This window comes from Brachypodium distachyon, chromosome 2 (assembly GCF_000005505.3).
Source record: "Brachypodium distachyon strain Bd21 chromosome 2, Brachypodium_distachyon_v3.0, whole genome shotgun sequence".
Lineage (NCBI taxonomy): Eukaryota > Viridiplantae > Streptophyta > Magnoliopsida > Poales > Poaceae > Brachypodium > Brachypodium distachyon.
In genome coordinates, this window is record NC_016132.3 from 13,211,223 (window position 1) to 13,223,409 (window position 12,187).

Here is a 12,187-nt window from a genome sequence, read left to right on the forward strand (position 1 = left end):
TCCTGGATTTTGGAAGATTATAATCTCAATTTGTTCTTTGATTTTTTTAAGTTAGGAATGAGGGGATCAAGAAAAATGCTGAGGTTTTGAGTTTTGAAGTTTCATGAGTATCAGCATCAAATCCATTCGTGATCATTTTCACATCGAAACTGTGCATGATCTCTCTAATGAAAAAATATATCAAGTGATTTTTAAGGGAAGTTTTTGCTGTAAAAATATACTGCGGTACTATCAAATGATCTTTAAGGGAAATATCTCCTAATCATGTGCTAATTCAGCTAATTGGGAAGAATTTCTTCATCTGAACTGAGAGTCCAGAGAAGGGGGGGAGTACATAGAGCTTCAGGCGTTCCGAAGAAGTCCAGACACATCTGGAATTTGGGATACTCATCCGGACGGCTAACAACATCCTCCAACGGGCAGATTTTGAGGGATGTATCTTCAGATTAGATTTTCCATGACTAAAAACAGGGCAGAAAGCTTGGAATTTTTTAAGAAAAAGAATGCACTATATAGATGCTGACGCTCACTAACACACGCACAAAGGTAGAAACTTGCATTTGGAAATTTTCATACTAAAAATATTGCAATCGTTTCTGAGATGTGCAAAAAATCACAAAATGAGGTAGGAAACAAGTTGGTACAATACAAGTCATGTAAATTGATCCATTTGGTGATTTCTGCACGTCTCGCGAATTATCTATTTTTTTCAAGAAAAATGCAACTTAAAAATGTGACTTATGCCGAGTTATCAAAAATGGTTTCACATACTTCGACATTCAGTCATTCTGGCAATCTCCAAGATTGGGCCTTGACATAAAAGGCTTTATATACATACAAACTCTCTGGTCATTTGTGAGACAACAAATTGTCTGCAGGCACGTACTAGTACTACCAAAAATAAAATGTGTTTGCTTCATTTATATATAATAAACATATTGATTAATTCACCTAATTACATGGATCGAATGATTGCTAAACTAAAGAGAAATTAAAGAGCAGAAGAATCTATGGATCTCATCGCCAGTAGTGCGGCAAAAATGACCTGGCAGGCATCGATTAGTCACATGGCCTCCTTCCTGCAGTGCTAATCTCAGAGATCAAATCCAATTGTTTAACGCTGCAAATCTTGCAGGCATGGCTTAGCTTGAGACACAATGCTACGTTGCTTCCACACGCAGACTAATCCCTTTCAGTTTTATTAAATAAAATGTCTTCATGGGGCTTTCCAAAGCTTAAAAGTATCGTGGGATATATGTGGCGTCCCGTTTGCATCTAAACCATTTGAGATTTGCTAGCTTAAAATTTTGGTTAAGATTTAGCTTAAGTTTTGAAATTGAACAAAAGTGGGATATATGTGAGATTCTGTTTGCATCCCTGCTGGGCCTATTAAACCCGGAAGGTCAAATCATGATGAGATCACTAGAGAGACTCAATCGTGTTAACTGCAACAGGAGATCAATACCAATGCCTCCATTCCTAAACAGTTCTATGTCAAAAGATTTCAAGTTTAACTAAGTTTATAGAAAAATACACTAATATCTACAATACCTAATAAGTATATAGGAAAAGGGTATGGTACACCTAAAAGTACGTACTCAATATATTATGAAGATATATCGCGGCGAATAAAACTAAATTAGAGTTATATATGTTAGTATTTTTTCTATAAATTTGATCAAACTGTAAGAAGTTTAAATTTAGAACAAAGGTAGGACATCTTGTATTTAGAAGCGGAGAAGTATTTATATATCAAATCATACATGTATAAGTTAGACCGACCAGACCACAACCATTATATTGTTTTTTTTAAGAGTACTAGCACTGTTCAAGACTGGCTAGGCTAAGCTAGGCACTATATATATACATGGCAATGGAGTACATATACAGGTTGGTTTAACACGGGCAGTGGTCTTATTTAATAATTTTTTTGCCGAACCTCGACAAGAGGGCAGGGGGTTCGTGCAGTGCATTAAAGAAAAATAGAATGTCTTCGTTTATAAGGAAAACCGAGCCGAAAACCGAACAACGTGACCGACCTGGCCACCCACGCACACTCAACACACACTGCAGAAAGAAGAATACCGCCGAGGTTGTACGCAGATGTCATCGTCATCACACAAACACTCCTCTGAGCTGGCGACTCCGACTTCCCCCACAAACGCCCAAGAACGGGGACTCTACCTTTGCAGGCACGCAAGCACACGCCGGCCCATGCCAAACAACCGGTCACCCTCGCTAGCGAACAAAAGACGCCGATTCTGATAGCAAGCTTCGGAGGGGTAAAAAGCAGGCCTGCGCCGAACACCCTAGAGAACGGACCATTCCTCCACCGAGTCATCGTCATCACACAACACTCCACTGAGCTGGCGACTCCGACTTCCCAACGGCGAAGCAAAACCAACTCTCGAAAGCCAACGGACATGTCGGAGGACCGACTACCAATCGCCGCAGCCCAACGTCAGCACAACACACCGCCGTCGCTGCCACACATGCCGCTAACGGACACCACGCAGACAGGCAGCCCACAAACCACTAGACCCACGGTAGGTGCGAACTCCAAAAGCAATGCCCCCAAGGAGGAAAACGGCGCCGAGAGCGTCACCATCGCTCAATCCAACTGGATCGCAAGTTTCCCTCGGAGCTCGGTCAGAAGGAGAGAAAAGCAAGGCCGAAACAACGATGCCTTCAAGAAGGCAACGACGCCCACGGGCAACGCCATCGTTGGCCCCAACCAAGGCTAGAGCACGTCTTTCGCCAAGGCCACGCCATTCACTCCTCAAACACGCGGACAGCCAACCTGCAATGACAACCAGCGCTACGCACACCCACGAAGGAGTGGCACCAGAAGCACAGGGAGCCTGCCGACCGCTGCCGCGTCACCGCCGACCACCAAAAACGTCGCACTGCCACCGCCGCCACAACCACACTCCAGAACCGTCCGGAGCCGACCCAAAGGCGGCTGCAGGGTAGCAGCAGCGTCGCCCCAGCCTTGCCATCTGCCGCCGCGCCGCGGAGCCGCCCGAAAAGCCACCTCACAGCCCGCTACCTCGAGCGCCGGACCACCGTGCCGCCCACCACCGCCGGACCTCCGGCCCCGGATCCGGCAACCCCGAGCGCAGATCCGCAGAGAACGTGGCCGCCAGCGCCCGCCCTGTCCGCGGCCCGCCAGGCCCGCGCCGGCCCCGAACCAGGCCCGTCCCGCCACAGCGGCAGCCCCCGCCTCCAACGCCGGACCTGCACGGCCACCAACGCGTCGCCCCACGCTAGAACCGCCCTGCACCGGCCCCGCCCAGCCGCCTCCCTGCCGCCTCGCCACCCCGTGCAGAAACCGCCGCCTCCACGCGCGAAGGGGAAGAAAACCGCGCAGCCGCCACCTTCCCTGGGCGTGCCCGGCTTCGCCGGCACCCCTCCGGCGGCGGCGATGCGAGGGAAGGAGATGGTTGAGGGCTAGGGCCGGCGGCGCCTAGGGTTCCCCCGGGTCGCCAGAGGAGGGCGACACGGGGGTCTATTTTCAATCTACTTGGAATCATGCATCTCTGCCTGCCCTGCATTATCTGACTGGTCAGTCAGTACCTGGCCTGCATGAATGAAGAAAGGAAAATTTATTAGCTACAATGCATTAAGAAATGCATCTGTACTAAGTTGTTAATAGCAGAATGTGCACTAGCAGAGAAGAGTCCAGTCAAGGGTAGTAGGTAATTAGTTTCCAGTAATGTGGATTAAGTAGTGCTGGAAATCTGGTTAGTCGTAAGAACCGACAAAATTAGATCGATGCATTTTGTTCTTGGTGTGTGTTTTTCTCATTTTTATAATATTAAGAAAGTGTGATTCTTTTTATCACAGATACATTTGATGAAAAATTTGATCCTGAAAATTCTACTCACTCCGTCCGAAAATCCAAGTCATTTGTTTCCGGACGAAGGAAGTATAAAACCACCCCACTTAGTAAAACTACCCCACTTAGTAAACTTAGCATAATGACTTTTGTTTAAGAAAGAACTTTTGAACCAACTAAGTTGTTTCTTTCTCAATCTTGGCCATAATTTTGCTTAAATCCTATTGCTGATACTACTTCCGTCTAAAATAAGCGACCTGGATTTGTATCAGAATTTATACAAATCCACGCCACTTTATTTTGGGATGAATGGAGTATATTTTTATAGTCTTCCCCTGCTCCGAGCCTCCGAACGCAGTAACTACTGTATATGCTAACTTGCCATCACAGTAAAACTACGTACTTTATTTATTTCAAAATATACTTCTACGCTCAAATAACTTCGAGTGATTTAAGAGAAATAAAAAATAGTAAGTTTTCTTTGATTTTTCCTTAAAAAACACTTTCCCACTTAAAAAAATTAAGACTATAAATTAGCCCCTCAGACCTCAGTTAACACCACCAAGGCACCAACGCTCGTCCTCTTCTCCTCCTTATATTCCTTCTTCCTCCCCCTCACTTCATCTTCCTCCGTTCTTGCTGAGTACTGTAGCAGTTCCTCTTCTTCTTTCTTCCCCACTCTTGCATGCCAGTTGCTTGGTCAGCGAGGGGAGCGGTGGTGGCTGCTGCTGATGCTGTGAGCGGGTGGTGGCACTGGTGAGAGTTGTTCAGCCGGCCATGTCGTGCACGGAGGAGGCCGATAGGGTGCGGCTCCGCGCGGCGGTGCTGGCGCTCGACGGGAAGGACAAGCCGGACTCGAAGAAGGACTTCTTCGCGGATCTCGGCTCGCCGGTGTCGCCGCTGTTGATGCGTGCCACGCCGTCGTCGTCGTCGTCGTCCGCCGGATCGGCAAAGTCGCCGGCTTTGTGCAATGCCGGGGAAGCGGCGGGGGCCGGCGCGAGGGGAGGTGGGAGTGTCAGGAGGACGCAATCGGGCGAGCTGGCGGCGGAGAGCAACCCGCCGCGGCCGCCCGGGCACCGGCGCTCCGGATCTGGGCCGCTGATTTTCTCCGGCGGGGGGAGCAGCAGCTCGGCTGCCGGCGGCAATGGCGGCGGAGTCTCGAGCACCGCGAGCTCGTCGCTCACCAATGCGCACCCCACAGGCAACATCTGCTCCTCCGGCCGTGCCGCGGCCGCGCCCCGACCGCGTCCCCGCCCCGACGTGCTCGGATCTGGCACTGGCCACTACGGCCATGGCAGCATCATGCGCGGCGGCGGCGGGGCCATCGAAACTCCTGCGAACTTCCCGCTGGAGAGCTTGCAGGAGGTGACCCGTGCCGGGAACGAAGTGTACAAGCAGGGCCGGTACGGCGAGGCGCTGCGGCACTACGACCGCGCCCTGGCTCTGTGCCCGGACAGCGCCGCGTGCCGCGGCAACCGCGCTGCCGCGCTTGTCGGGCTCGGCCGCCTCGCCGAAGCCCTCCGGGAGTGCGAGGAGGCCGTCCGGCTCGACCCAGCGAGCGGCCGCGCCCATGGCCGCCTCGCCTCGCTGTGTCTCCGGTGATTATCTTGTGAACGCTTATCTTGCTGCATTGCATTGAAATCCCCAAATTGGTCCACAGATCTTGTGCACGCTTATCTTGCTGCATTGCATTGCTTCATTGCTTGTCACCGTTGCACTGTGTGCTTCCTTACAGATAGATCATCATATCGTTGGTAGTGGCCCTTTTGCTTGATTTGATCTTGCAGTGACAAGAGTTCATATCATATGAATTCTCAGACTGCTGCAAAGGATGGGGAAGTCTGTAATATCCCTGATTGATTTAGTTCAGTGAATTAATGTGGTTTTATTTATTTATTTATTTTTGCGCTGGAAATTAATGTGGTTTTAATGCGCTTTGTATCTCAGAATGGGTTTAAATTGAGTGCTTACCCGTGTCGTACATCATATTTAGACCACCGGCACACAGAATTGCAGACTAGTCGTGAAATTTCTGGTCCTAATTTATCCATCAAATCCAACATTAATACATGTGTGTATATATAGTCCATGTGAGTTAATGGCTTGAATTGTTACTGAAATTGCATGGTGATGGTCACATTGCAGGTTTGGGATGGTTGAGAAGGCGAGGAGGCAGCTTACGCTGGCCGGGAATGTGAACGGGTCTGACCCTGCTGAGTGGCAGAAACTGCACAAGGTGGAGAGCCATCTGGGGAACTGTATGGATGCAAGGAAAATCGGAGATTGGAAGAGTGCACTGAGGGAAGCAGATGCCGCCATTGCCAATGGAGCAGACTCCTCTCAGTTGGTAACTTCCCATTGTGATTTTTGTTACGCGGAAGATATACCGTTATTTTGCTACCAACTTTGGAGTTCAGTCGATCACAATCGAGTTATGTTTCTCCTGCAGCTCCTTGCCTTGAGGTCGGAAGCACTTCTCCGGCTTAACAAACTAGAGGAGGCTGATTCAACAATGACAAGTTTGCTGAAATTGGACAGCGCGTCTCTATCTTCAGTGTCCACAAAACTGTCAGGAATGTTAGCTGATTCATACATACATGTTGTCCAAGCCCAGGTCAACATGGCATTTGGAAGGTACAATTCTAATACACTTTGAGGACTCTGATCAATTTTCTGTTCTGGTACAAGCATTGAAGCTAGTTTTGCAGGTTTGATGTAGCTGTTGCCATGGCTGAGAAGGCTAGACTTATTGATCCTAGGAATGCAGAGGTTGGAATGATTCTAAATAGCATGAAGTTAGTTGCACGGGCTCGAGCTCAGGGGAATGACCTTTTTAAGGCAGGGAAGTTTGCTGAGGCATCTATAGCCTATGGTGAAGGGCTCAAATATGAGCCCTCAAACTCAGTATTGTACTGTAATAGAGCAGCTTGCTGGTCGAAGTTAGGTCGGTGGGCAAAATCTGCTGAGGATTGCAACGAGGCCCTGAAAATCCGACCTAACTACACAAAAGCTCTCTTAAGACGGGCAGCATCCTACGCAGAGGTAAGAATTTTACATGTTTCTGATTATTCACCTACTGCGCTATTGACACCTCGCTGTTAACATTGTGTTAGCTTGAGTGTTGGGCTGATTGCGTGCGGGACTATGAGGTGCTCCGTAAGGAGCTTCCTAGCAACGCAGAGGTTGCAGAGTCATTGTTCCATGCCCAAGTCGCATTGAAAAAACCCCTTGGTGAGGAGGTATCAAATATGAAGTTCGGAGGAGACGTCGAGACAGTTACCAGCATATAGCAAGTTCGAGCTGTTATACATTCACCTGGTGAGTTTCTTTGTGAGCATATTTCGTCAGAGCTGTTATAATGTTCCCATCTCCTTAAGTTATGCTTGTGTTGTGGGTAACCTTCAGGGAAAGAGCTGTTCTTGTTCGGTTATCCTCATGCATTTCACAATTATCAATACAAAATTCTTGCATATTACTTATCCTGGACCCTATTCTGTCCAGATCAAATGGTGGAAGTCTTCGGCAGTCCTTGAGCACTGCCGGCCATGGCGGCGGCAGATCTGGCTAGGCGGTGTCCGGTGAGGGCGTGCCGGACCGGCTGCCCTCCCCTTGAGCGCGGCCGACCATGTTCCCACGACGTGCAACTCCACCTCTGCTACTCTTGTTCTATATGTGTAATTAAGCTCTGTTTGTTCTTTTATTTTCTGTGCATCAATCAGATCTTACAGCATTTTTTCTGGATTTTTGAAGTTTATAATCTCAATCTGTAGTTTTAGAAGAGAATCATGTTAGTTTTAGAAAAGAAACATGTGGTTTTTCCTGGATGTTGGATGATTATATTCTCACTTTGTTCTATGATTCCAAACTTGAAATCATGGGTGAAGTTTGTACTCGACTTATCGAGTGAACAGAAACTGTTGTTTCTTTTTTAAGATGGACTATTGCCCAAATGTGCCACTTCAAAACCCAAGTGATTTTGGTCCATGTTGGTGTCGACAACGTTTGGCCAAAATTGCTCTGCCCTTAAATCTAATGCAGTCACATGGTGGGTCTGATCTCATTGAATGGCATCTGAAATACGAAAAGGCTTGCACTTGCATACGAAAAGCACTGGGCCGTAGATAGCTGCCACAGGCTACCTTTCTTTATAGTACTAGGATTGTAGAGCTTTCCTCTCTCCTTAGCTATCGGCCCAAAGGTCCCAAGCAATGCGATCAGCTCTCGGCCCAAAGGCCCCAAGGCTATGCCAAGCGCAGGCTAGATACGAGTTGTTATGTTGGCGTTCCAGTCTGATTGCAGTTTTCATGTTGAAATCTTGACAGTATTTTATCTTGCAAAAAATGATACCACAGAGAAGATGTCTTTCTTCATTTGATGTGATAGTTACGCTGAGTTGTTATCCCTTATCAAGGAATCAAATCGAACTACCGAATTGGCTTGATTCCACCTAGGAAAACAAATCTTACATGAAGCCTATTACAAAAGACATATTGAAGCAGTGACAGGGAAACGAATGATCAAGACAAGATACTAACATTCGAATTGAGAAAAATAAAATACACAACACAACGTTGTATTAGTTACTTCCAGGTAAGTCCATCGTCCAACATGGGCTGTAGGGAAAACAAACATCTATATCATTGTTAGTAGGCAGGATCGGTCGTTCATATTGCCAATGTATCGGACCTTTGAGCTATTTAAATGATAGGCAAATACTGAATTTGTATATGACTCGTCATGAAATAAGACAATTTCTTTGTAAGGATGGAGCCCTAGACAAAAAAGAATATCATAAGCTCGCAAACTGGGAGGGCACTTTTTAGTGCAATCTTCAACAGCGACAGCATTTTCGTCGTCCGAGTCCCACTGAAAATCATCTTTTGCTAGGGCTTCGTTGTATTCATTTATGAATTTAAGGTTGACATCAGTCTTGAGCAACCACCCCATGTCATCATTCTCATGCATGATCCATGGCCCATTGTCATGAAAACTCCTTGATATTGACTTAAGGTTGATTTTATCCTTAAACATCCACTCTAACGTGCCGCAGGTTTTTTCATAAAGAAGCCAAATCTGAAACTTGCATCGTGGATAGTCCACTACACAGTAGACCCTCTTTCTTTGATTTTCCTATACGATATGCACATCTTTTGGCTCTGTTTGGCAACTCAATTATTTGGTACTTGTGATTCGTCAAGTTTACTCTGGAAAAATCAAATCACCGCCAAAACATTAAGAACCCAAATTATATATATTGATAAGTAAATAATTATAACAAAATGTTATTAACTGATTGTATATTTATATGGTGTTTGATCTGTGAGTAGAATGGTACATACCTGAGGACCAAATTAGCTCTTCTGTGCACAAAAGGAAGGTAGAGTGAGCCGTGCCAGTATAAGCTGCGCAGTACAAATCCCTATCAGAATTACGACACGAGAGCACGTCTTGGACCGTCCCCGGGGCATCATCCCCTTGTCGCACGAACGACCTCTCCGTCCAGCACTTGGTCTCCGACGAGAAGACATGGATGGCGTACCGGGAAGGCGGCCACTCCGTGGCGCTGGACTCGCTGGCGGGCAGATCACGGGGAGTGCGAGGGACGAGGAGCACCTCGTAGTGCGGCTCCGGCGGGTGGCGATGTTGCCAACGACGAGGTTCCGGAGCAGGACGAGGCCGTTGCAGCAGTCAAGGACCTCGTCGTAGGCCGGGTCCGGGTGGTCGGAGTCGGTGGTGTAGTTCATGCTCGATCACGGCGTTGGCCGTAGGCCGCCAGGCGAAGAGCGCCATGTCGGAGTCGTTCTTGTCGTAGATGACGCCGCCGAGCGAGAGCGGGAGCAGGTCGGCACGGAGGAGGCGGTGGTCGTCGACGACGGCGCGCCAGGCCTTGCAGACACCGCGGGAGACGGCGAGGGCGAGTGGCGGGAGGTGGCGGAGGATGTCCACCACCATGTCCCCGTGCTCCAGCAGCTCCTTGCTCCAGCAGCATGTTAGGATAATCTTGAGTTTGAGTCTAGCTAGGTGCATGTGTTTGTGTCCTAATCAGATTAGGGTGTGTCTATGCGTGAGTCAGTGTTCGTGTGCATGTGTGGTTCAGCATGGGTCTCTGTGTTTGAGTATGATTAGTAGTCTGTGTGGTGTTAGACCTCTTGTCCTAGTCGTGTTTGAGTCATGTAGCTAGCTTGGTTCTGTGTATATATACAGACCAAGGCAGCACGTTGTAATAAGATCGTGGATTTGAGAGAAATAAATAAAGAGAAAATAGAGGGCACGATGCGTGCCTTTGGCCAAATGAAATCGTTTGTGCGTGTGCGTATTCATGTGATTGATCTTTGGGCAAACCCAACATTTGGTATCAGAGCGAGGTCTAAGATTTGAAGACGTGCTTGCCCCGGGGAGGCAATGTGCTAGCGCCTCAGGGCGGGCAACCGTGGCGGAGCGACTTCTGCGGATTGAAGCGGTCAATGGGCGGAGTGGCGTCTACAGATCAAAGCGGGCGATCTGCGGTTGTGCAACGGAGCAGCGTGGAGTGGATTGGATCGAGTTGTCATCACGGTGGGCCGATCTTCTAGTAACGGGAGATCATAATACTGATCGCCGGAAAGTACTCGGCATCAGGGCAAACTATCGTCGGCAAGCTCGTTGAAGAGTTATGTGTGTCCAGATCAGCGTCTGTGAGTCGTGGTTGTGTCCAAGTGCTCGTCAGTGTGAGGCTCTATTGCAGTGGAAGCATGTCACGGTCGAAGGTTGTCCGGTATGTGTAACATACCACTTTCATCATGCTTGTGAAAGTGTGTTGTTACTTAGGATAATTTAGTTAGGAGAAAAAAAATTCACCAAAAATAAATTAGTACTATATATAATTTATTTTTGCTTGGTGATTGTTTGTTTATGTATTTCGGTCAGGGGCAAGAGACAACCCAATTGACCCTTGCGCATCATCTAAAAAACTCCAACAATTGTGTCTCTTAACTCCATTTTATCCCAGCCATTAATCCTTTAAAACAAATCTCTTTATTGCCCTTTATATTCCCTCGTGGAACTGCCCTCACGCCAAAGCAACCACCCAGCCTCACCATTTCACACATCGCACCATTCCTCTGCATTCTCCATTCTCCACCGAAGGACTCCACAGCGAAGCACTGAAGGAGATCAATCACCAGGAAGAGAAGGCCAAGTCACACCAACGAGGGGCTGCAGACTTTACTTGATCGACTACACCAGCCGCCCAATATTCATTTCTCTTCTATCAACTTCTGTTCATCGAATTGGTGAGCTAGTCCAATCCACATCCCTTTTGAATGATTCTCTACGCAGACAATCAACAGTTCTTGTACAATTCGGATCCCATTTGTCCTACCACCCCAAAACCTTTGTTCCAACTTCTGCATTTTTCTCCACCGAACAAATACTTCTTCCATGCTTTCATGATCATCTCTAGGTGTCATTGGTACTGATTAGAAGTCCCGAATCAGTCTCCTACGGATTTGGAACTCAAAATCTCAAACACAAATTCTTGCATATAGAGCTAATTAGACTGATTCCATCTTTTTCGTTAGAATTTCTTTTTGTATGAAACTTGCTGCATATTAAATGTCTAACATGTTGTATCTTTAGTTTAGTTTGCATACAATTAATATCATATTTTTCTGACTAGTAGATTTGAAGGTATTGAAATGGCAAAATCATCATTTTATGTGGAGTAGACACATCGATCATAGTTTTTCTTGCTCTGTAAAATTTCGCACAAATGTTTATAAAATCATGTTAGTACCTAGATTTACTTACATTCATGTTAGTCAAACATTCATATTTGAATCCTCATTTTTGGGTAAGTATTTTGTTTTCTAAAAGACAAATTTTGCATTCTAGTTAATCTGTTTGACCTGAAAATTCATATGCATGAATTTCACAAAAAAATCCATGTCTAGACAAATTTTGTTTTCTAAAAATCCATTACATGTCATCTTAGATATTTTTAGGAGTATTCTGAACATGCTAGTTAATTCATCCATATCTATGTGAATGCTGCATGTATTTTTGCTTTGCACAGATTAATAAAAATGGTCATTCTTGCATATGTTTGCCGTGTCCTATTTTTAGTGGACTAGTTTTCTGTTGTGGATTACTCATAGTATTTCTAGCCTATGCAGAATTGTACCGCTGTATAAATGTTTGTGAAGTGCTGATTTGTGTGTTGCTCTTTATTCGTTCTATTTGGAGTTTCTGCTATTTATTTATTCGCTTATACTTATATGACATATAGGAGGAGAGGGCGACTTTGGCTACGGTTCAGCAGGTGAAGGAGAAGACATCCACGCTGAAGGTGCCACCACATTTTTCTGATCC

The 12,187-nt window shown here is 46.6% G+C and overlaps 1 protein-coding gene across 1 annotated transcript; it reads left to right on the forward strand.

Moving 5' to 3' along the window:
- The first annotated feature begins 4,395 nt into the window (after nucleotides 1-4,395).
- LOC112268509 (TPR repeat-containing thioredoxin TTL1-like) lies at nucleotides 4,396-7,752 on the forward strand. Its single transcript, XM_003565778.4, has 6 exons — nucleotides 4,396-5,436; nucleotides 5,984-6,185; nucleotides 6,288-6,472; nucleotides 6,547-6,880; nucleotides 6,952-7,156; nucleotides 7,340-7,752. Exons 1-5 carry the CDS (start codon nucleotides 4,616-4,618, stop codon nucleotides 7,126-7,128), a joined length of 1,719 nt encoding a protein of 572 aa, XP_003565826.2. The 5' UTR covers nucleotides 4,396-4,615; the 3' UTR covers nucleotides 7,129-7,156; nucleotides 7,340-7,752.
- Nucleotides 7,753-12,187: the final 4,435 nt, after the last annotated feature.